General features: G+C 33.4%; 1 protein-coding gene across 1 annotated transcript in view; it reads left to right on the forward strand.

The window, feature by feature from the left end:
• The window catches only part of ITGAV (integrin subunit alpha V), an 83,088-nt gene that overhangs the window by 20,486 nt on the left and 35,833 nt on the right, over positions 1-26,769 (forward strand). The window contains exons 4-7 of the mRNA XM_025039311.1: positions 17,448-17,539; positions 18,456-18,570; positions 23,476-23,537; positions 25,435-25,480. Coding sequence (XP_024895079.1) covers positions 17,448-17,539; positions 18,456-18,570; positions 23,476-23,537; positions 25,435-25,480 — 315 coding nt within the window. The remainder of the gene's footprint in view (positions 1-17,447; positions 17,540-18,455; positions 18,571-23,475; positions 23,538-25,434; positions 25,481-26,769) is intronic.

A 26,769-nucleotide genomic window follows, 5' to 3' on the forward strand; every position in this document is an offset into this window, starting at 1 on the left:
TCAGAAGTGTTCTGACCGTCTTATTTAAAATTGCAGTTCCCTCTTTCCAACACTTAGTGCTTCCATCTTCTCTGCTTCATTTTTCACTGTAGTACCTACCTTGCCATATGTTATTTATTTTTAGTTAATTTCTCTTTCTCAAATAGGATATACATTCCATGAGGATAGTTTTTCATCCGTTTTGTTCACTTATGAAATCTCTTAGCCTAGAACAATGCCTGGTGTCTGGCACATGTTGGTGCCCAATAAATCGAATAGATGAATGAAAAATTTTAATCATAGGAGCTTTTTCTATAGTGAAGAAATAACTAAAGTTCTTCAGTTATACATGTACAAATATGTATTTTTGATCTGTTCTCTTGAATATATAGAAATACAGAATATCTACCTTACGATATTCTGTAATTACCTGGTACACCTTCTGAGACTTCTCATAAAAAAAAGAATAAATTAAGACTTTGTTTTTTATATTAGAATTTTTGTTCAGATAATGTTCACATTTTAAAAAAGGACAGTATAGATCTCAATCTAGTGTTAAAAATGTATGTCTAGAAACAGCACCATTTGACTACGTCTAGACTTTATGGAAGAAATGCTTAAAACTTACGACATCATCCTGAACTTCCTCACACCTCTGTCTCTAGGAACCTTTACCCATCTTGGCCCAAACACAAAAGCATCTCTGCACCACAGCACTTTTAGCTTTTATCTTTTTCATTATCTTAAGAGATAGTGGCTTTTCTCTTTCTTTCTCTTTTCTGGGTCTTCAGATCTAGATCTGTGGATAAGTGTGGTTTCTAGAAGTAAACTGCCTGGAGCTCAAACCTTGGCCGTGCCCTTTACCAATGTTTAACTTTCACAGCTTAGTACTATCAGGTTACTGCCATCTCCCTGATGTAGTGTCCTCATCAAATCTGCTCCATAGGAATGCCTTAAATGGAATGAGTTAATGTATATATCAGTTAAGACATGTGAAGTGCTTAGTACAGAGACAGGCACGTTGCAAGGGCTCAGTAAATGTACAGAGACAGGCACGTTGCAAGGGCTCAGTAAATGTTTTTTATGGGTATCACTCCCTTCTCAGGCCCTGCCTATTCCTTCTTTTATCTCTATGTACTTGTTATATATTTGCCCTTTTCTTTTTTTAAACTTTCATTCTTAATTTTTTTCTACCTGAAAAACTAATCAAAACAGCTTTGCCTTGAACATATTCTTCTCTTAGTCATTTTCCTTTCTCCTTTTCTTCACATCCAGGATATTGAATGCTGTACCTCCCTTCATTACTTCTCATGTTTATCTATTTCAATCTGGCTGCCACTTACCCCAACCCAGCAGTGGCCCGCACTGAAATCTTTAGTGGCATCCTACTGCAGTGAGCACTTCTGATCCCTCAGCTTATTTAATCTTTCTTTTACAGTTCACCCCATTGACCATTCCTTCCTTATTTAAAGTCTCTGCTCTTTGTCAGAAACTATTATGTCCCTTTATTCCTCCTAACCTTCTTGATACCTTATAGACTTTGCCTTTCGACTCTTTTCTTTGTTCACTCCATACCTGCTCTATGTCATGGTGTCATGGAAAGGAAATAGGCCTTAGTTAGACAGACTTGGGTTGAGATCCAGGCTCTGTCATTTTTCCAATGTTATTTTGGGAAAATAACAGAGCCTGGATCTCAACCCAATGTGAAGCATAGATGTGAAGCATAGACTCTTACTCACCCACAATATATATATATATATTAAATAATCCTTTGCTATTTTTGGCTAATAGATTTTGGAGATGCTTCCTACTAGCATAATGAAGCCTAACCCAGTAATACATATATAGGAACATTATTAAAATCCTTTCCTAGTCTACATGCCAGTATGATCTTCTGTTAAGTTTCTTGTTCTATTTCACTGGGTCCTGGATGGCTAAGCAACTAGGTAGTATTGCTTATGCCAAAAATGGCCCCTGATTGGTAAATTGCATTTAGACTAGAAGAAACTATAAATAGACAAGTACCTAATGGGGATGCTGTAGCTTTGGGATTCCCTGAGTATAGTGACTCTTATCACTGGCATGTTCTTTGCAGGAACCCTGAAATCTATAGTTACAGAGTCATTACAATAGATTCCATTCTTATGAAATGTGAGGCTTTGAAGCCAGGGAAGCTCCTATACACACCAGATCTTGTTTCTTATTTAAGCTGTCATCTGGTGAGGCAGGAGGGGGGCTTTGGACAGTTGTGTGTACTGCTGCACAGGGAAGTTCATATAAGGACTCTCATCAAGGAGGTATGTCTGATTCTGTCCTACACTTCTAAATAGACTGCTGCTACATGCGGCCTTTGGTAGTTTCATGAGTCTGAAACTTTAATTGAGCCCCAGAATGCCCCACTGATGGTTGTTGGGTCAACATTTGAAGTTCGTAACTGTATGAAATACTTTTAGGTCATTTGTTTTTTGGGCTGTTTCTCCTTGGGAAAAAAAAAAAAAGAATATGTTATCCATTCCTGTAAAAAGAGCAAACCTCAGCTAGCTCCAGAATCACAATAAAAATTTTTATAGTAAGGTGCTTTTTAAGTCTTGTTGTTAAATATTATGAATAATCCTTTCCCATTCCCCTCATCTTCCTTTTAGGTCAGGTTCTTTTCTACAGGCAATTTTAGTGTACCTAGTACAGCTCTTTTTCTTCATTAACCTGCTGCAATTTACATTGTTTTTCTTCTGCTTATCTTATGATATGTTTGTTTTCCTGACTAGATTGTAAACGCTCCAAAGCAGGGAACAAATTTATTTCTGTTCACCATTGTGTGCTAGTGTATAGAAAAATGCCTAGCATATGGTAGGTTGCATATGTATGTGTATTACATGCCGGTGTTGGGTTCTTAATGAAAAGCAATACAAATAGACTGGCTAAATTTAACTGAACAGGAATTTACTAGAACTATATTGGCAACTCAACAGTTTTGTGAAAAATGGGCAGGAACCAAGAGAAGCTAACAGAGAGAGGAACCATTAGTGCTAGGTTTTACTGCTGCTGGGATTGCTGTTGCTGACGGTGGGACATCATAGAACAATTTTCTTGCTGATCTCTGCCCCTCTGCATCACTTGCTAGACTCAAAGCTTTTATGGAAGTATCTGACTGGCTGAGTCTAGGTCTTATGCCTTTGAAAGTCAGGGAAAGCCTCTTATCTCATAAAACAAAGAAATGATAGATTATGAGCTTGTATAGGGTCCTTCAAAGAAAAAAAATAAATAGAATAATAGGGCCACCCTTTTTTTTTCTTTTTGATTGGAAAACCAGGTTATAGAAAGAAAACATTTAATCCGCATACTGTGTATCTTTTACTGATTAATAATTCATGGACTAATTTTACTTTTAATATTTACCAAAGATGTACCTGGATATTAGACAGTGTATAATTTATGAGAAGACTATTTCACTATGGCTCGTCATATGCATTAAGACATGTAGTAGTAGCTAAGGAGGAAAGTCCAGATTTTGGTTTTAAAGTAGCATAATACTTAGTTTCTTAGCTCTTGAAGAAAGATGAATAGTTTTAGTGTTTTAGTGTGCTTTTCTTCCTACCCCAGGACATGATTTTGGGTAGTGGGGGAGAAAGGAAGATTTCAAAAATATGCTTGGAAAACCAATCTAAACTTATTTCGCTTTAACTCTGAGCAGTAGAGACTAATAGGTTTATACCAAAATAAAGAAGGCGTAACTGGAAAGTATCTAACTCTGGGGCCTTTGAAGAAAGGTTCCCAGATCAGTTAGTGACATTTGAGCTAATGAAAAATGAGATGGAATTCTCTAGATGTGGAAGAGGGGTCCAGGTAGAAGAAATAGTTTTCGCATAGATTAGTAAAAGATATTTATGAATGAAAATCAAGTAATTCCATAGGACCTACATATATGTGTCTAAATATCAAGCAGGTCCTTGATCATAATGTCATTTCATTCAGTGTTGTTTTGTTTTAACATCAATGAGATGCTGTAGGAACTTAACTCTTGTTTATATCAGTTAGCTTATGGTAAAATTGGTTTTGTTACATGTTGTAAAATTAGTTTCATTATACATCGTTTTGCTTAATTGCAGAACCTATTGACAGCATCGAGGACTTGCTGTAAAAGGTTAATGTGTGTATGGAGAGGATGGTAATGTGTTGAGAGTATGATAAGAAATGAAGCTGGAAGTTAGCTGAGGGAGGTTCTAAATGAATTTTAAAAAGATACTCTAAACTGTCAGTCTAACCAAATAAAATCACCATAAAGCCTAACACACATAGAGCATTGTATTAAAAATAAAAGGAACTAGGGCTCAGGGGCTAGGTCTCGGGTCTTTGGTTCCTTGCTATGCTGTGGAGGTTCGAAGTGAACAATCCAGAGAAAATAACGCTTTCAGTATATAGTCTATTACTTTTCTTGTTCATTATTTTTGGTAGAATTATACAACATCATTACTGGATATCTTCAAAATATTGTAGACATCTCTTTTAAACACTTAAGGGAAAATATAGAGTTCTGTGATGAAAAGTTTAATTTAGTAGAAAATTCAATCCAAGATGACGAGCTTACCTGCTGCTTTGATTTTTGATTATGTATTAGTGAGCCTGCAGGAACAAAAAGAAACTTCAGTCTAAAATTTGTTATCTTGGGTGAAGGGAATAAAATAAAGTAAAATAAAAATCGTTATCTCTTGGATTTGTGAAATTTGGCTCTGAGACATGATCTCTATTAGTTTTCTTTCAAGCTATTGACTCTTGATTGTCTTTTTTATTTTTCTTTTTCTTGCTGATTTTCTTGACATAATATGTATACAAAGCCATATGTAGGATATAAAAAGGAAAGCCTACTTTTTAAAAACATTTTTATAAAAATTCATTTGAGTGAAACAGAGGATACCCCTGGAAGCAAGTTCTCAATAGACTGAGAAAAATGCTGTGGAAAGCCTACCGTCTATTTTACAAGTGTGTATAGTGATTAAAATATTACGATTTGCATTGATATAGTAGTAGCCCTCTTGGATTTTTAAACCCGTTCATCTAGTGACTCCACCCGATTTGTAGGCTTTAACCAAGGTCTCCATGATGGCCAAAAACCATTTTCCCTAAATGGACAGAATCATATAACCTTTGAAGAATTGTGGAATTAGTGAAAATGAAAAGATCATTTTGGGATATGATTTGTTTTACACTAAGAGGATCGATATATAGAAAACGCACTTAGTGTATCTGAATGTGGGCATGGAAAAGAAGAACTTACGCAAAGATTAACATATTTAGTTTGAGGATTAATGATCTATATATTATAGAAAATAAAAATATTCCAAACTATATTGTCAGGATGCAAAATAATATCGAGAATATTCATATAGCAGGCAAAAGATGGTCTGTTATTTCAATTTTGTCTTCATGCCTGAATTAGTTTCTTATTGCTATTATAACAAGTTACTATAAACTTGGTGGCTTAAAAACCACAAATTTATTATCTTCAGTTCTGTAGGTCAGTTCTGTCCAAAGTGGCTCTCACTGGGCTAAAATCAAGGTATCTGCAATGCCGCATTCCTTCTGAAGGCTCTGGGAGGAGACTTTTCATGCCTTTTCCACCTTCTGGAGACCACACACATTACTTGGCTTGTGTCCCCTTCCTCTGTCTTAAAACCCAGCAGTGACTAGCCCAATCTTAGGCTCCATCATCTGGCACTAAATCCTCTGCCTCGCTGTTGTGATTACTTTGGGCCTACAGAGATAATCTGGAGTAATCTTCCACTTCAAGGTCTTTAATTTAATCACATATGCTAAGTCCCCCTTTTGCCATGTAAGGTCACCTATTCACATGTAACGTAAAGCTCTGGGGATTAGGACTTGGACGTCTTTGGGCAGCAGGCAGATTGGGGGCGGGGTGCATTATTCTGTTACCTCAGTGTTCTTTTATGTATTTTGTTTGATACTGGTTATACTGCAAGCTACTTTAGGGCAAGAACCGTGCTTTTGTAAGTAGGCCTTGTTCCCTCTCTCTTTCTCTTAGCTTTGGCTTTGTGGGTTATGAGGAATGCAAATTAGATTTAGATGTAGGCTCACGTTCAGCCTCTGACACTTAGTAGGTGTGACCTTGGTCAAAAGACTTAAGTTTGCCAGCCTCAATTTTTCTCATCTGTCACATAATCATAATACCCACCCCTCAGGGTTGTCATGTGGATCAGATGAGATGATGTCTATTAAGGTACTTGGTAAAACAATGAAGTAGGATACAAATGAAAAAAAGATTGTGTAGATCACACCCATACTACAGCTGTGGGGAAGTGAGTAATTATGGAAAAGGAAAAAAAATAAGCATAATTGTGGATATTCTTAAGTGAATAATACCTTGGTTTACATTTTAATCTCTGTTGTGGAGACATTTGGGAAAATCCTGTGCTTGCAACATGCTTTCCTTTCCTAGGAAGCAATGTTACTAACAAACTGACCATTGCCCAGTTTTCTCAATACTGTCTTTCCAAAAAGATAAGGCTGATGATCTGCACTGAGGGAGGAGAACATGTAACACCTGGCCCCAGCAATGTCTGTCTTTGTTTAGAAAGATGAGCTGCCTGCATGATTGTTAAATATGTCCCTTAAAAAAAGGAGAAGCTCTTATGTTTATATTCCAAATTCAGTGAATGGTTATTACCTCTCCCCAATAATATCTGTCCTAGAGAAGGTCAGAAGTCAGACCTTCCCACCCCAAACCACTTGCTGGAACACTTACCACTTATTCCCAGAAGGGTTTAGCTGTAGGCTATGGGCAAAGCCTGGCCAGTTCTCTGGTCAGGAAAAATGCTGTGGAGTGTTTTCTGGATATTACAACACTTTGTATTTAATAGCAAATAGAAAACGGTTAACTTCTATGTAGCCTGTGTGCCACATAATTTCCAACTCATTGCAGTTATAATAATCAGGTAGATTCAAAAATAGCCTCTCAAGTTTGACTTTGTCCTCTTAGTGTATTTTCTGTCTTTCATAGTTGTGTCTAGATAGCTGTGTAGTTACGATAGTCCTGCATATTAGAAATTTAAAACAAAAAGTCTCTCTTTCCTTGTTAATACAAAATAAAATTATACTGTACTAGGGGATTATTATTATTTTTTTCTTTTTTTGAATAAACTGTTTCTCCAGATATAATCTGTCATCCCATGGTACAGAATAGAGAGCTGGTAATGAACCTAGAAATCAATTAATCCAGTTTTTACTAGTTGTGTAACACTCGTGCAGTTAGTATTTTAATACTTTCAATATTTTACCAAAACTAAATTCATAAGATCCTTTAAAGCCCCTCTCCTTTCCTAGACACTTTGACCTGACTCATACCAATTATTTTAAGACTTAACATTGACTTAGCGTTTTGTTTTTTTTTTGAAGCTTCGGTAAAGAGTTTTTGTTTTAAAATGTTAGATGCTTTCAGGATCATTTCCTTCTCATCAGTAAGAGGAAACAAACCAGCATTGATAAAGCAGTGGGTCTTTCAAAGGGCCTGTATTCTTTGTGCTGGCTCCAGCAGAATTATCACACTTGCTCAAGGAAGGAGAAGGAGATTTTGATTCTCTGTTCCCTGTCGTAGTGATAACTCAGAAAGTCAGTACCAAACCCAGTGAAACGAGCTCCATCATGTTTTCTTCCGGCTCTACTTTGCTGACTCATCTTGTTTGCTTTGGAAACATTTATATCTAATTTTATATAAAAGTGTTTCTGGACAGCTACGTGTAAATTAGTAATCATTTCTCATGTTCATAGATTATGATTTTAGATTTTTATATTCACAAATGATTAGTTTTTCAGTAGTCTCAACTCCAATTACTTCAGGTTTAGGGACCTTTATTGCTTGTCAGTTTAAGTCAATACAATTCTGCTTCTAGAAACATTTAAAGATACTTTAAAGTTTATAAAGTAAATCATCCTTTCATTAAAACTAACTACTACTTATTGTCTAGCAGAGTTTCTTAAATTAAGAAACTTTTATTAAGCCAAAGAAATTATTAACCTCTATTTTTCCAGTAATATCTGGAATTTTAATTTTTTAATGTATTTTTTTTTTTACAATATCTTTCTGTAATAATTGGACTCTAAGACAGAATAGAAAGGTAGGAAGAATAATGCTTATAAAAATTGCTAGGAGGAGCTTGCTCAATTTGAATGTTTTAGAATTTTATGAACTAAAACTGTGTGTGGGAGTTGAAATGTAAATATAAAGTTAATTAAGAGGGGATATGGAAATTCCTAACTAATTTGTATATGAAGATTAATGGATACATATCTATAATACTTTTCTCTCACCTTTTAAAACATTATGCAAACAATGCATATTCATTGATTGAAGAAATGAGAAAACACTGAGAGGCAAAAGGAAAATAAAAATCTCCCAAATCTCACCATCTAGGAAACCAGTGACTGTAGGATGTATTTGTATGTGTACATATAACGTTTGTGTATGTACCTTGTGGCCTGTGTATACAGAGTGTGTATGTGTATAAATACATAAAATTATAATTTACTCTATTTCCTATTATGTTGGGCATTTATAAGTTTTTTTTTTTAAAAGTTATAACTGCTGATAAGTCATTGTTAATGTTTTTAATTACTTATTTAGGATTAATTTCTAAAAATGAATTTTAAAAGTCAAAGGGATGTGTTTTTAACTTTTGACATGTATTTGCTACGGATATGCAGGAAAACAATGATACAACATATTTGCAAATCAAACTTGATGTTATTTTTCTGACAAGTAAAACATTTATCTTCTTTTAATTTGCATTTCTGAGTGAGGTGAAGCCTTTTCTCATTAGCTTTTTCTGGTTTATTTTGTTTTGTATTATACTTGATCTATTACCTTAGTGATGCATTTGTTTATTTTCTGTTAATTTTGAACAACAGTCTTTATTATATACATACATTTCTGCTCAGTGTTGCAGCTACCTTTCCACCTGACAAGTTTGTCATTTTTTTTAAAGCTTTATCGAGATAAAACTTACCATAAATCTAATTCCAGAGCATTTCTATACTCTAAAAGAAACCTCATGTTCATTGTCGGCTCATTTGCACCCTCACCTCTAAGAAATCACAAATCTACTTTCTATGCCTATATAGTTTCCTTTTTTGAATATTCATATAAATAGAATTACACAATATGTGGTATTTTGTGTCTGGCAGTTCATTCGCACAGGTCAGTGCTCTGTTCCTTTTTTATTGTGCAGTGGTGTTCCATAACTCTTGTTCATCCATTCATCAGTAAATGCACATTTGGGTTGTTTCCACTTTTTGGTTATTATGAATAATGCTGCTATGAACATTCATATGCAAGTCTTCGTATGGACATATGGTTTCATTTTTGTTGGATAGATAGCTAGGAATGGAATTGCTGGGTCATATTTTAACTTTTAAGACAGTGCCAAATTATTTAAAAGTGGCCATACCATCTTCTATTTCTACTAGTAATATATGAGGATCCCAGTTTCTCCACATCCTTATGGTCACTTATTTTCTGTCTTTTTTTTTATTATAGCCATCCTAGTGAATGTGAAATGGTATTTCATTGTGGTTTTTTTGTGTACTTACCTGATGGCAGATGACGTTGAATATCTTTCAAGTACTTGTTAGGCATCTGTATATTTTCTTTGGAGAAATATATATTCAAGTTCTTCACCTATTTTTAAATTTTTGAGTTATAAAAGGGAGGGGTGTGTGTGTGTGTGTGTGTGTGTGTGTGTGTGTGTGTCTTTGTGTCCATCTATCTGTCTGTCTATATTCATTCTGGGTACAAGTTTCCTGTGGAATATATGCTCTGCAAACATTTTCCCCCATTCTGGGGGTTGTTGTTTCACATATTCTTATGGTGTTTCCTGAAGCACAAAAGTTTTTAATTTTGATTGAATCCAATTTATCAGCCTTTTACCTCTTGTCCTTTTAGTTTCCTAAATTGTTGTCTAACTTCAGATCATGAAGGTTTATACCTGTTCTCTTAAATATGTTTTATTGTTTTAGCTTTTATATTTAAGTCCGTCATGTATTTTGTTTTTCTTTCTCTCTCTCTCTCTCTCTCTCTCTCTCTCTCTCTCTCTCTCTTTGTTTCTCTCTCGCGCTCTCTCTCTCTTCATATGATTTGAGATCGGGTTCCAAATTAATCTTTTCGCACATGTATATCCAATTGTCCCAGCACCATTTATTGAGTAGTTAAATTTTCTTGGCACCTTTGTCAGTAATCAGTTCACTGTAAATGTAAGGGTGCCGTTGAAGTTAAAATGTACTATTACGTACTACTAAAAATGTGCTAATTATGTCACCATCAACTGTATTACACATTCATATTTCAAAAATGTTAATACCTGAATATTTGCATCTTCAAATCAAAGAAATACATTATTCCATAATAGCATTAGGTTGCAAATACATGATACCAGTAGTTGTCTGACTACTTCGTCATCAGTTTCTCTCCAATCTCTTTATAGCATTTTGACTCTCTGAAAACATCTAATGTAAATATTATTTTTCTCCCTTGATAGCAGGGACAGTATCTGTCTCATCTGCTGCTGTATTCCTTGCATTTAGACATTGGAGGTACCCATGATTTATTTAAATGAATGATCAAATAAATTTCTTCCTGTAACCTATTAATTTTAACACAAATAAAGAAGTAATATTGGGAGATTTTTCTTTCAGGCAAACAATAAGTGTAACTAACCAAAAGTAATGGTTGAGGTAAAAAGCTGTCTAAGGAAGCCTGCAAATTGTCTATTTTATTAAAGGATGAATGTGGGGTGGCATTATTTTTATTGAGGCATAAGTGACATATTATATTAGTTTCAGGTATACAACATAATGATTCAAAATTTGAACATATTATAATATGATCATCAGAATATGTTTAGTTAATATCCATCACCACATATAGTTACAGAATTTTCTTGTGATGAAAGCTTTTAAGATTAACTTTTAGGAACTTTCAAATATGCGATACAGTGATATTAACTATAGTCACTATGTTGTACATTACATTATTTTAATAGCCACTTTGGGAGAGTGGCAAATAATAAGCTCTCTGATGACTTAAATCATTTCATTATTCATAGAGTCATATAGTAATGAATAGGAGCCGAATGGTTAAAAATGCAGATAACTTCTAAATAGCAGTGTATTGTCTTGCTTTTCTAATGCTTTGGCATTCTTTTGAACTTTGGATTTTTCAAACAAGGTGACATAATCTTGTTGCTTCAGAGGATATTCTTTAGGCATGAAAAGAAGAAACAAAAAAATTAGCTTTAGGATGATAAGGTAACTTTGTCTTAAAAATAAGCATCTCTGTAATTCTCTAGGAAATTGAATGTTTGATACTGTCTTTTGAAACACTCGAAGGAAATGAGAAGAGATGAGAAGAGTTGACTACTAAGCAAGCTGCGTAGTCTAAAACTATGACAATTTGCTTTACTCAATAGGCTTCTGTCCTGAAGTCTTAAATCATGAGAGTTTGATAAAGTGCAATTGACAAAATTAAAAACCAACAAAAATAGACATTAAAGTCTTTAGTGATATGCTCATTAACTTCAAGGTTCTCTAGTAACATTCTCTGTGTATTTTTGAAAGTGATAGTATAGTCTTATGTTAATTTATATAATACTGGACATTTCTTCTTATTTTTACCATTGTGTACAATACTCTTTTCTCTTTAATTTATTTAGAAGATCAGAGCTAATATTCCAAGGTGTTTTTCAGAATTAGGGGTAGAAATTTGTTCTTTCTTGAGTGTTGCCTGAGGAAGCATTTCCTCCAGTGCTGGAATTTCTGCAGTTGTCTGTATCCGATTTATTTCTCTTTCAAGGTTGGTGGGATGGTCCAAGCAGCCTGTGGAGTTCCAGCCTCACTCCATATGGTGACTTCAGGGCTGTGACTCAAAATATTTACTTTACTCATATGCCCCAAATTAGCTGCTTGTAACAGCCAGGTCATGACTGAACTTGTCAGTTTGGAGAGCAAGCTTTCCTTTTCTTTCTCTCCACCCACCTCTATTCATGCTTCCTCTAAGTGAAACTTCTGCCTGGTGTTGAATCAAGTACTTTAAGACTTGGTCTCTGGAAGAAAGGTCTGAATGGTAAAAACAAAACAAAACAAAAAAAGAACTTCCTGTTGAGCAAACTTCTTGAAAATATGGTAATTTTAGATTATGACCCTGTTAAAGCTGAAGGCATTCAAAGCAATGGGTAATACATCTGTTTTTTGAAGACTGTTGACTAAGTTTTGGATTCTAATGTATGCCAATGCATTATATCCAAATATACTTGACTCCTTTTGTTTGGTAATGTAATTGAAAACAATTCGTCACATGCTTTAAGCTTTAAGACATAGCTATTGTTTTGGGCATACCTAAGTTTTAGTAAAGCTCTAGGTTTTTAAATGTACTTTTTTTCTTTTTTATCAAAAAGAGCCATGTCGCCTCATGTTTTATCACTTTTGACTGGGGCTCCTTTATTTTCATTAAATACTGTTGTAAATAGCTTGATATATGGAAAGAGCTTGGATTGTTTCGCTCCACAATACTTGGTGATAAAAGTGAAATGAAAAAGACATGTAAAATTTGTACTTATTTTCCATGACATTTTCTAGCTTAAGTTAAATCTGATGTCCACAAAGGCAGATATCCATAATTATTATGGCAGGGGATGTTTTCAACCCTTTTTAAAAATAGGAAATAGAACATGGTAGCAATGAGAAGCATATGCTACTGGACAGGGCATAGCAGCATCCTGTGCCACCAAATGCAAATTTAGAGAAAAGTCTGTTTGTCCAAGAAAAAATAAAATCATGGAGATAATTTTTCAAAGTGGTAGGAAGAGAACTGGATGACGTTTTATGAAGAGGAAGCTTCTCTTCAACCTTTAGGAATATAATGAAAGAAAAATTGCTTAGCGTAGAGGGCAATTCAGAAACCACATGAGGCTCATTCTTCGCACGGCATGAAAGCTCTGGACCTCTACTCCCCTCCTGACCGTTCTCTCTAATCACAATGAATAACTCACAGTTCTCTAAAGAATCCAAGAATATCCACTCTTGTTTCTTTGCACAGGGTTTTGTCTTGGCTCAGAAAGTATTCCCTCCCTTATGCTCTGCCTCCTCTTCACACATTCCTCTACCTGCATACCACCATAATTGCTTGTTCCCATGATTGTCTCTTGAGTTAGATATTTCCTTCGGGGGCAAACTAACATTTCATCATGCATTAGGGTCATGAATGGACAACTATAACTGAATTTCCAGGTAAGGCCTGAATCAAGAATGGAAGGAATGAAGTTTTCCAGGTTATAGGGCCTTGAGTACAAAGGCCTGCAGGTGGGAATGAGCATGACTTGTTTTACGGACTGGGAACTGAGGGTAAATGAACTCTTACATGTAAAAATAAATATATCTTAGAGTCTTGGTAAAAATTTATCAATTAGAATAATGTTCTATATTATACACCATGTTCTAGAGGTTTTAGCACCTTAATTTAGCACCTGGGCCCGTGGCTCAGACCCCAATAGACATATGCTGAGCTTCTTGTATATACTAGAAAAAGAAATAGATGCGACTTGAGGTAACACGTGGGTCTCTTAAATCAGAATAGAAATACTCCTAGATTGAAACCGAAGGAGATACAGGGGATTGGTGAAATAGACTGCTATATGGCTCTATAATGATGTACTACACAATTGTAAAAATGATGCCTTAGGTCTAACTTTATTGATATATTGTTACAGGGAAAAAGGGATACATATATTTATATATAATATAATAACTTGAATGTTCTTTAAATATTGGCTTAAAGTATCTATTTTACATATAAAAAGATATGCATATATTCACGAAACCTTGAGGATAGATACCAAAATGTTAGCAGAGGTCCTTTCTTTATGGTGGGATTGTGGCATTTGGATTTATCTTTACATAAGGCTATGTTTCATATTGTATGTTTTTGCTTTTAATGTTTTATCAGTATATACAATAAACAGGTCAAATAGAAATAGAAGATATCCTGTTGGGCTTATTGTAGTATGTACTTGTTGATTGCTGTACTTTTATTTTGAAAAATTTCAAACTTCTAAAAATTGTGAATCTGTAATAACAATGAACAACAGTACACCCTTCATCTAGATTCACCCACTGTTGCAGACATTGTGAAACTTTACCCCTAAATACTTCAGCATATGTCTTCTAAGAACTAAGACCTTCCCTTAAATAACACAACACTATCATCACAGACTAAGAATGTGTCATTCATTATTACAGTACTGTTGTCTACTATACGGTCCATATTTAAATTTCCACAGTTATCCTAATAAAGTCCTTTGTAACTTAAAAGAATTTTTGAGAAACAAATTCAGTGATCATATCTTGTATTGGGTGCTGTGTCTTATTGTTCTCTTTTAACAATTCTCTATATATGGAATTGTTATAAATATACACATACATATTTATAACAATTCCATATATAACAAAAAATACATGTATTTTTTGTCTTTCGTGACATTTTTGAGGCATTTATATCAGGTGTCCTGTAAGCAGGAATACTTGTATTACCAAGAATATAGTGATGTTGGTTCTGCATCATTTTGTTTTTGAAATTTAAAGTTTTAGAGATTATGAGAAAATGTATGGAGGCTTAATTTGGACCTCTCTGATGTGGTACTTTTGTTCAACCTAAGATTTCCTCCAGTAGAAAAGCTTTGCTTCTGCTTGGACATCTTTAGGATCTTGCTGAAAAGGCTTTGTTTTAAATGAAAGCAGAAGCAGGAAGTAGCAGTTGTAAGGATGTTGCACTTTTGGTTCAAATACATTAGCTCATAAACTCAGTTCCCTCAGGCTGAGATTACCTGAGTTTATGATGATGCTATAGTCCTCAAGAGACAGTGAGTAGGAGTGAACCTTGCCAAGCACCAGCTGTTTCTTTAGCTGTCATTGTGAATTTTTGCTGCTCATTGATGAAGGGGGAAAATGCCTTCATTTCCTTTATAGAAAGGAATAGAATGGAAAGCCAGCAACACAGTAAGAGAACACAGTTAGCTTGCAGTGGAATAAAAAAAAAAAATCCTATTAAATAACTATAATCATAAATTTTATGGTTAAAGTCCTTGAAAAACGATCAGTTGAATCCAGGTCTTGCAGGCGTTAAGCTTCTTCGTAGTTGTGGTCAGGCCCTTTTGGAAATAGCATTAGATTTTTAGAGTACATATTACTCAAGCTGTGTGAGGCTGTACTTCAGTAACAACATGCTTTATTTACAAACAAATTCCCAAGTCTCACTCATTTTAAAACAAAATTCTTTCTTATTCATGTCATCATCTAGTGTGGGTTATTTGGCTCTTTTTGTGGTTTAGAAACTTGGACTGAGGCTGCTTCCATCAAGTGATTTCACCATCTATTCCTCTCGCCTCATAGAAGGGAGAAAGAAAACATGGAAAACTCATATCCACTGTTTGTTTGTTTTTTAATGAGTTGACTATTTTAGATTCCACATTTAACTGATGTATTTGTCTGAAAATGAAGTATTTGTCTTTCTGTACCTGGCTTATTTCACTTAGCATAATGTCTTCCTGATCCATCAATGTTTTCTCAGCTGACAGGGTTGTCTTCTTTTTTATGGCTGAATAATATTCCATTACACACACACACACACACACACACACACACACATTTTCTTTTTTTGTTCATCCATCAATATACATTTAGGTTGCTTCCATAGTTTGGCTATTGTGAATAATGCTGCAATGAACTCGGGAGTATAGATAGCCCTTTGAGATAATGATTTTGTTTTCAGGGATATATATCCAGAAGTGGGATTGCTATATCATACAATAGCTCTATGTTTAATATCTTGAGATCTTGAGTAACTTCTATATTCTTTTCCGTAATGGCTATACCAATTTATATTCCTACCAACAGTGTACAAGTGTTCCCTTTTCACCACATCCCCACCAACACTTTTTTTTTTTAATAATAGCCACCTTAACTGGTGTGAGATGATATCTTACGTGGTTTTGATTTACTGATCCATGATTGTTTGTTAACTCATATCCACTCTTAACTGTCTTGAAACAATACCGGCCACGTGTGCTCTTAGCTTTATTGGCAAGAACTAGTTATGTGACTTTAACCTGACTCTGAGAGGATGGGAAACGTCAGGGAGTCTGTGGACTATTTGGTGATCTGTAGGTCATTGATGTGTGTTGTTTACAGTGGGAATAGCATGGTGAGCACAGGCTTCAGAGGCAAGCCAACCATTGGGAAACCTTGGTTTTCACGATGAAGGACATATACTAGCTAGTTCCATTTCTCCACTTCTTTCCGGCTACTTATAAAATGGTGCCTTCTTGACCACTGACAAATAACAATAATGTTTAGACTACAGATAGAGAGACCTTGGGAGATTGATACAGTAAAAAAAAAATTCAAAACAATGAAAAGTTAAAAGAAGATGACAGTGAACAAGATTACACCGTTCATCTTGCCTATAAGATACCTGGCATTATTGAAATTCTCAATTATTTATAACTCTTCAATTGGTGTTGTCTTCAAAATGGAATTAAATAACCATAAGCCCTAGCTTAGATAGGTGAGATTTGGGGAACAGATTTAACCGAACCTTTTGATGACATTTATACGTTGGCTGGCATTCTTAAAATTGACACTTTTCTGCTGTATTTGTCATATATCGTTATTGAGATACATGTTTTAATGAATGATTATTGTAAATAGATTTTAAGAGAAACAAACTAGACTTTAGTCTTTCCTTACCAAAATACTTTATGCATATGTTTCTGTAATTTTTTTCCTTGACCTAATCAAGAGCTTTTCCATGGAAAGGATTTTTATTTACTTATTTTTTTATTTTTTTATTACAGTGCTTTTTATGATACTCTGGGAATAATTTTCTCAATAATGTAGCCTGAAAAATAAATGTTTACATATAGTGTGCTGAATCTAATTCTTTTTCCTATTAGCCAAATCATATTTCCTAGATTCTAACTCTTTTATTACACTGTTACTGTCTCAGTCTTTTAGTCTTTTACCAAGGTGTTTTACAAAGATATTTCAATAAATATCTTTATGCCACAGAAAGAACTTCTGGAATTACAGAAGATAATCCTAAGTATTTATTTAATAGTTAATTATTTTACAATTTAGCAACTGGAAGGCTTCACTTATGTTACTTTTTGACAGCGAATTATTCTTATTGATGAGGTTAATAACAACTCTGAGACATTTCTAAGTCATCCTGTTTTTATTTTTCTGATTAGTTGAAAGTCCCTAATGCATATAAGGTATATGAGATAAACAGGCAATGTGGTATTTGATTAATCAAAGGCATACTATTCATAAACCTGGCTGCATTGAAATATACTCTTGTTATACTAAGCATAGATATTTTGTTTCTCACCCCTCATAATATATATTTTTTTAAGGCAATCGAGATTATGCCAAGGATGATCCATTGGAGTTTAAGTCCCATCAGTGGTTCGGAGCATCTGTGAGGTCAAAGCAGGATAAAATCTTGGTAAGTCTTTTGGATATTTACTCATAAGTGAGTTTAGTCAATTTATGTAAAAACACAAGTTTTAGGCTTAAAATCTGATGGTAAAACTCAGTGTGCCCAGGGGCACTGGGTATATATAATGAGATAAGGTAGCTCTGATCAAAGGTCACTTCATCTAAGAATACCATCTTTCTTGCCCTTTACAGACTTGGCTTCTGCTAGTTTCCACCTTCATTCCTACGTTTTCATTTCTCCCTCCTCACCTAATAGTTCCCATTGGCTTGTTTCTGTCCAGACAGATTTAGAAATAGTGTGCCTTTGATTAATCAAATGCTCTATACCTCCTCTCTAAAAATACAGCAGCTCTCTTTGCCTCATCTTTCCTTCTGCTCTGGCCCCATTCCTTTGTTCCTCTTTCGAAAAAAATTCAGCACGTGTTTTCTGTAGTAACCATCTCCACTTCTTCACTTCACATCCTCTTCTCAGCTACAATAGTCAGGCTCAGGTAGGCAAAGCCAAGGTCACCCTTGCCTTCACGTCACTGAAATCCACTGGTACTTATTCTTATTTTTCTTGCCCCCTCAGTACCATTCAGCAAGGTCAGTTGACCCATTCTTTTTTAAAATAATTTTCTTCCCTTGGCTTTTGGGACACTGTACTTTCCTGGTTTTCTCCCCTCTTGCTGTTCCATTGCAAACTCCTTTAATGGCTCCTCTTCTACTCAGTTTCTAAATGTTGGAGTATACCTGGGCTCTGTTCTGGGCCCCATCTGCTCTCTATATACCTTTTACCTGTCTGCTCCTATCCTGTTCTATGGTCATAAATACAATCTATATGTCATAATCCTCAAATCTGTATCTCCGAGGTAGTATAGATTTTCTGAAACTAATTTTTTTCAGAGATTTTGTATGTCATGTGCTACCTCCTTTGATTTTAGGCCTGTGCCCCACTGTACCACTGGAGGACTGAAATGAAACAGGAGAGAGAGCCTGTTGGAACATGCTTTCTTCAGGATGGAACAAAGACTGTTGAGTATGCTCCATGTAGATCAAGTATGTATAGGAAGTTGTACCAGCTTTTAAGAAGAGGGTTGGGAAGCCTCGTTTATTAAAAATGTGTGTGTATGTGTGTTAAAATTTGTAGATTTATTGTGATGTTTGAATGTAGGAAAATGAAAATAGTACTATTAATGTAAAGAAATTACAGATGTAAAATCAAGAAGCTTATCTTGTCTCTCTAAGGACTGATTTTCACATTACTTGGTTAGTAATAATTAATGTGTGATTTTGGATACCTGTGTTTTTAGTCTCTGTTAGTCAAAAGATGTTCCATTGAGCTTCTCTAACAGAAATGTTAGAGATTCTGATTCAGTAGGTCAACGTCAGGCCTGGGTACCTGCATTTTTAACAAACCCTACAAGGTAATTTTGATGGATACTAAATTGAGAACTATAGCTTTATATTAATAATGATGTTAAAAACAAAAATTTATATCTTAAAGAGGCATAGTTTATATAGGAAGATGAAACACCAAGCTCAAAAGTCTGAGTCTGAATTTCTCTGTTTTTATCAGAGTTTCTTTGTCAATCTGTCATCAAGCTTACTCTTCTTTTGATGATCCAAAAAATCTCGCACTGTTCTCTAATATTATTTGAAATTTCATTTGAAATTGATATTATGACTACAGATGATTTTGAGCACTTAGAATTTTAATTATACTTTTCCAGACTCTGTGCATCCTTTTTCCCTTGGAGATTAAAATCCTTTTGCCTTCCCACCTTTGTTATATTGGCTACCACTCCAAATTCTCTTGATATCAGAAACATAAAAATAGCTTATTGAAATGCAACATGGTGTTTATACCTAGAGCACTTGTTAGGCCATTACTTTTTTGTTTACCACTGGTTACCAGATAAGCACAAGATGTAAGGCTCTTACTGCTAGATTCTTTCTTTCTGCATATTTAATGAATTGTGACACCGGGTCAAAGGAACCACTCAGTCCTCACAATTCTAAGCAGTTGAACCTCCAAGAAACTACAAGTGATTTCATTAAACATGTATTTCTTAGCCTACCACCTTGACTCTACTTGTTGTAAATGAGTGATAAATATCAAGAGAGTGTTTATTAGGCTAGGCCAGAAAGCATACCCTACACGGGACAGCAGGTTGATCACTTTGTCCTTAGTTCTTGATGCCATCTGTATCACCACCCTTATGTTGATATTTTGGTCATAGTACTGTCATCTTTGTGGTGTGTGGAAAATGTGAGGATTAAATTTGTGTTTTTAATTTCTGTGTTGTGAAAATGTTCCCATCATGAGAAGATAAATTTATACCTATGAAGAGTGAGCTAACTCTCATGTGCCAGCTTTGTAACTTATCTATACAACAGATACGCAGAATCACCCTGTGCTTATGTGATAGATGTGGGAACTAAGATTCGGACAGTTAGTGAAATAATTTTTTCCTATGCCTTAGGTTTTGGGTGGTCTAATGAGGCTTTGAATCAAATTTGTCTTATTCCAACAGAATCTTTCCCCTGTATTACTAACAATAGAAAATGTTTTCCATTTCAGTTGTCTCTGTATTAAGCAGTTTTTCTACAAAGAATATTTCTTGCTTTCACGAGTATAGGTCTGGATAATGCTTGATGTGTAAGAGTACATGGAACCTTTCTGAAAATGAACATTCTTTTGATGATCTCGTGTGGATATACTGTCATGTTAGACTAGTAGTTTTTGTCATTTTGCCTCTTTGGTAATGAATAGTTCTTTTCTCAACATGTATTTAAAGGATTAAGACAATGTTTATATGATGCATCTGTTACATAATGCTTTCATATTTATTTGGTTTAGGCATAGAAATTATAAAATCTTTTTAAACTTTATTTTCTAAAGTATTTTTATTTATTGATTGATTTGTTTGTTTGTTTATTATGGTGACATTGGTTAATGAAATCCAATAAGTTTGAAGTGTACTTTCTAAAGTATTTAACATCCAAATCAGATCAGCAAGCTATGGCACGTGAGCCTCTTTTTGTAAATAAAGTTTTATTGGAGTACAGCTACACTCATTTGTTTACATGTTGTCTATAAACGGAGAGTCGGTAGTTGTCACAGGACCTTATAGCCCCTAAGTCTGAAATATTTACTGTCTGGCCCTTTACAGGAAGAATTTACTGATCCCTGATCTAAATAGTAAAAACTCAAATCTTAGAAAAAGCACAAAGAACAACTTTAAAAAAGCAAAATGAATGCCTTTCTTCCTAATAAATCTGGCTGTCTGTATCCCTTGATCATTGTACATGTTTTTCCACTCAAATTTTGAAATTTTAAGATACCTACAGTCCCCAATTATAAAAAGCAACCTACCCAGATTTAAAAAAAAAAAATGCTCATGTGTAAGAATCTGAGATGGGTTATATTTTCGTGTTTTGCTGACAACCTGCCTGTAGCTGTGGGCGATTCACCCAACCAATCAGGCCTTTGTTTCACCGTTGGTAAAACATTGTTTTGGACAAAAGACTTCAGAGGTATAATTTTATTATTTTCTGTCTTCTTCATACTTCAGTAAATTATGCAATCCAATGATTGTTTTCATGAGAATGCCAGCTTTGTAGGGCTACATTGTTAACTTCTTCGTAACTTTGCTTGTTTTGGTGGTGGTAATTTGTAGATTTTTGTTGTTGTTGTTTGTTTTTAATGTGACCTATGTAGACACCCTGAGCATGGAACTTCACCGTCTGTAAAAAACTTACCTTATTACTGATTGCTTTTGCTTTCAGCTTTTTGTAACTGTATCTATGATCCTTTTTGGCATTGCACAATAGACCAAATGTCTTTCTGTTCTGAAATTGCCTGAGCCACAAATCGTATGACTTAAATACTCTTTCAGTTCCATGCTAAGACTAAGTCTTTTGTTCCTGGTTGGCTTTTTCTTCCCTTGATCGTTACTCAGGGAATTGCAAATACATTATTGATTTGAGGTAGTACAGCCTCCTGGTAGACACGGCTGAGCTCAGATCTAGTCTCTCTTATTTACTAGCTGGTTGACCATGGTCAAATTACTTAATTTCCTTAAGCCTTAGTTTCCTTATCTGTAAATTGTGAATAATAACATTATTTCTCATAGGATTGTTGTAAAGATTTAAAACAATAATGCCAAGGAAAATGCTTTAGTATAATAATGGCTCACAGTAAGGGCTTAATAAACATTAGCTGCTTTTATTATTCTAATCAGTAATATTATAATTTATAATATTGTCAGGCCTAACAATGGAAGAAATATTAATTGTTTATAGAAATAATGAAAACCTTCACTGAAATAGATTCTAGTCAACATAAAATTCTTTACATTGCCATAAACACTCAGTTTAATATGTACCTATTAAGAAAATTTTAAAGGACACTCATGTTTTCTAGCTGGCTGTTCTTGGAAACCAAATAAAGCAGATAATTGTACAATATGATAATCAAAAACGAATGTCTTTATAAATAGCCTGAAGTAGTTCCCCAGATGCAACTCGAATAAAGGAAATAAACAACTGGCTTGAGGTCAGAGCAGAATTCTTTAGCATGAATTCACTAGACACTGGAAACCCCAGCCCAACATTTTTGCAGTCCCTTTTGGTAAGAAAATTTTACACTGGGATAGCATTACACTCTTGAGGCTATTTTCTAAAAAAAAAAAAAAAATCTAAATTTAGATATTAACTATGTAATCTTGGGGCAGTTCCCAAGTTTTTATAATGGGTTCAAAATTTTTGATGGGAGTATTTGACAAAAATTTTTGGAAGTTGTGCTAATGACTGGAAATAGACATTTTGGTTCCTGTATTTGGTTGGCAAATACAGTAATACCATAGCATAATTATTTATATATTGTAACACTGGCTACAAGAATTCCTTGATAACTGAAGAATGGCATTTTTCATTGTTTCTTGTTATCCTCAAAAAAATAAAATAAAATAAGGGAGAGTCTGCAGGTTCATTGTTATTTTATTCTAGGTACAGTATTACTCATAATTAAAGTTAATTTAAATTGACTAATTGCCCAGAAATTGTCCCCTTTTGTAAGAACTACAAAAAAAAGGGGTAACTACCAGAGAATGAAACTGTTGAGTCTATTATTATTTGGAAAATATTTGAAAGTGTCATGTTTAAAGACATCCACTTTCATTAGACCCCAGTATAAACGTGTTGTGAGAATAGTTTCATATTTTGTTCTTCACAGAACTTTAAGTTAGAGTCTGGCTATGTCCCAAAATTCCGAACTATATTTCCTATGGATACTTATTTTTTGTTGTTAGCCATAAAATGTGTATAGGAAATGTGTGTATTAGGAATGTATATATCTCTTAAATAATTCAAAGACCTAGCAACTGTAGGGTAATAGTAGTAAGAAATAAGAATTTCAGATTAGAGATTTTAACTTGCAGACCACAACTCATCATTGTTTTATGAAATCAAAATAGTGGGTCATAACTAGTAATTTTAGAAAAGGAATGGAATATAATAAAATAGACAATATTAGAGTATATTTTACATAATAATAGTGATAATTATTTTGTGAAATTATTTATGTATATGTTGTACATGCACACAATATATGTATATTAGATTGTGTGGACTGTGATATAAAATATAATCTTGCTGCGGTTCGTGGTTAAAAATAAGAAGTTTGAAATCCACCATCTTAGGTTATTTTTTCATTCTCTGGTGATTGTACTGAGTACTTTAATCTCTTTCTGTTGCCATAGTTGAAGAAATGGTGCTGATAAATAAACATACTAATTTTTTAAGAATGCGATAACTCATTAAATGCCTATTTGAATGAATATTCCAAGAAACTAGTACATTATCTTATGATTACATTGATATCAAATTTTTCTCTTGTTTCATTTTGTGTTATTTATTTGATTTTTGGATTTGTGTATATTTCTAATCTTTTTATTTTAGAAAATATTGATGCTGATGGACAGGGATTTTGTCAAGGAGGATTCAGCATTGATTTTACTAAAGTAAGTTCTCATTTAAGACTGAATGAGATTCAGATCTACCTTATTATCTAAACCACGGTTAAAAATTAATTGGTCAATACTTCAACTTCTCTATGACTATTACCTGTTTTATGAGAACAGCTAAGAAAAATGACCCGTACATTTTGATGTTCTTTGCCTTTTGTCATTTTCTCCCTAGTAGACATTGCTTATTTAAGAATGACATCAAATGAGAATGGTGGACAATAGAGAAACTCAGTAGATGATAGATAATTATTAAGACTTAAAATTTCCAGTTAGAAAAATTTCTAGAATATTAAAGTTTTCTGTTTTTGATTGAAATGGATTTTTCACAAAAGCTATCATTGGGAGCTTTATTACAAAATTAGAGTTTAGTTACATAAAAGCTGAGAAAAAATGCATTTTTTTTTTGCCACCTATTGTGTGCCTACAGGCACCAAGTAAAGCTGAAGCAATTTAATTATTTTAAGAAATCTCATATTTAGGACTCTATGTATTTTTATATGCTTATATGCTTTTTAGAGTTGATAGTTTTTATCTATTCTAAAATAAGAATTCCATTTATATTTTCAAAGTAAATTTTTCTTAAGCACTTTAATTTTGTATGTGATTTTTTTTGATGGAATAGGTGAACATTTTGAGTATCAAATTGAGAATGTTGAGTGCTCACAGAGAAGTCTCAAAAATATGTTGACTGATTAAAAGTAGAGCTTTCTTAGAAAGCCTAATATGGCTTTCTTAGAAAATATGAGCAAAGAGTGCCTTAAATTTATTAAAACAATAGAAACTATTATTCAGAAAAACTAATAAAGCATTTTCTTATTTTTTTGATTTGTATTAAAATTTTTTCTAGATTATGTACTGATAATTATAGTTAGCTCTGCTTACTAAGTTACTGATTTTAACTTACCCAATTTGTAATTCATAATTCAGAATTTACTCATAATTCAAAATTTAAGAAAGCAAAAGGAAGATATAAAGTATATTGATAAATATTAACTTTAAACTTATATATTTTCAAATAGGTGTATTAAAAAAACGTTATCTGTGTTTTCTGTACTTTTGCCTGTACAACTATAACCTTAGAGATATTCTCATATGGTGAATAGTCATTTCTAAATTAACTATTCACTTTCTTTAACTCATTTCTGGAAAAAAAAAGTATCATTTTAAAGCAGACAATTTAGAAGTATCTTTTCCATAGCCAGAATTGGAAATTGTCTCCTGAAAGCTTGAAAGAGCTATATGAAAATTTGGAGGGGATGTTGATTTCTCTAATCTCCATCAAGAAGAAATTTCCAAAATATTATGTTCAAACATTAAATACCTTGAATTAGATACTTTTAGTTGGTACAGATATAAGAAATGCTAGTCAAGAGTAATGCATATATACAATATACCCTGAAAAATTTACCTACCTTCTAACTTCACTCCTATTTAGATCTGTAAGACACCAAAAAGTTTCTTTAGCTCACAAATTTTTAATGTTTGTTAAAAAGGAAGTTTGTCTATGGAGCCGCAAATGTAAATACAATGTTAAGGAGTGATTTTTTTCCTTAATGTAACCCAGTAATAATTTGCAGGAACTACTTCATACCAAGTTTGTGAATTAGCCAGCATCTGTACGTAGATATATCTTTGTATATTTTCGTATATTAATAAATATAATTTTCCTTTTTTATTTTTATTGTATTTTATTACATTTTAGAAAAGTTACAAATGAAAATTATTAAAACTGAGTTAGATGAGTTTGAGATTTATGATTTTGTTTGCTTTAATATATATGTATATGTAATATATATACATGTATATGTAGCTTTTATGTTTATTACATTGCTTTCAATTTTTAAAGCTACCTGTTTTTAAATATATATCTTTTCTTATTGATTTAATCTAGGCTGACAGAGTACTTCTTGGTGGTCCTGGTAGCTTTTATTGGCAAGGTAGGTTAATATTGTTAACTAATAATGACTGTTTCAGACTCCCCTGTCTTATGTGCCTATGAGATTTTTCAAATTATTTTAAAGAAATGGAAAAATACAATTTAGCTATAAAATTACTGTCCGTTATACAATATTTTTTAAAAGGACTCTAACAATATATATAATACGTTTGATATAAGATGCAAAACATATTTAAAAAGGACTATAACATAAAATATATATGTATAGTTATACTTACATATAACTATACATATATATTTATGTTATATATAACTATACATACATGACATAACGTATATATAGTCCTAGTAAAAACTAATCTGAATATTTTAAAAGTAGATTATAAAGTAAATTTATAAAGTGATTAAAATAATTTATTTTCATTGTTTATTGTATGTACTTCTCTATCTCTGTATTCTAAGGGCCATAATGTAAGTGTTAGGAAATATGTGGAACTGATATGTAATAGGTAAATGGTGGCATTCTGAAAGTTCATGGTTTTAAAAGTATTTTAATATACTCATTAGAATATGTAAATGGTTATTTTCTCATTAATCACTGACATCAAGAATGATTTCTTTGTCTTTGGGGAGATTTTTAAAATAAAACATCTTATTAAATTTCAAAAGAATATAATTAAGCTGGCATTGATGATTGATGTAAAGGTAAAATTGCATTCTTCAGTCATTCTGGGAGACCTAATAAAATTACCACTTCGACAAATGTATAACAGATCATTATTTGCTGACAGTTTGAAAATAGATAACTAAATCTGCTTATTTGCTTACTTTACGTTTCATTTATCTTTAGATACACACATTTATTTAGTTAGTACATTCACATGCTTATTTTCTGCTAGCAGATGCCATTTACAAGGTCAAAACTCTTGTTTATTGGCATTTTGTTCTTCAAGCATTGTCAGTATTTGGAAGAACTGGAAAACCTCTGACTGTATTTTGCAAGTACTTTCCGATGCTAAATTTTACTTCTGTATTGTACACTATGGTTTCCTTTCTTGCTTCTTTTTAGGAAAACCCATGCTTTCGCTTTAGAGAAAGAGAAGTTAAATTAGAAAGATTTACTGTAGGAAAATAGGATGGAGGGAAATAAGGAATGAGAAGTGGGAATAACTGAGAAGCTGAAAGGATGGCAAGGGAGAGAATGACAAAAAGAAAAATCAGGGAGACTGGCATCAGAGTGAGAGACAGAGTAACCAAAAGTGCAAATTTTGAATTTCCGTGACTTACACATCTAATGGAAAATGAAATGATTTAGGAAAATTGTACTTG

Source organism: Pteropus alecto, unplaced genomic scaffold (assembly GCF_000325575.1).
Source record: "Pteropus alecto unplaced genomic scaffold, ASM32557v1 scaffold3, whole genome shotgun sequence".
NCBI classification, from domain to species: Eukaryota; Metazoa; Chordata; class Mammalia; order Chiroptera; family Pteropodidae; genus Pteropus; species Pteropus alecto.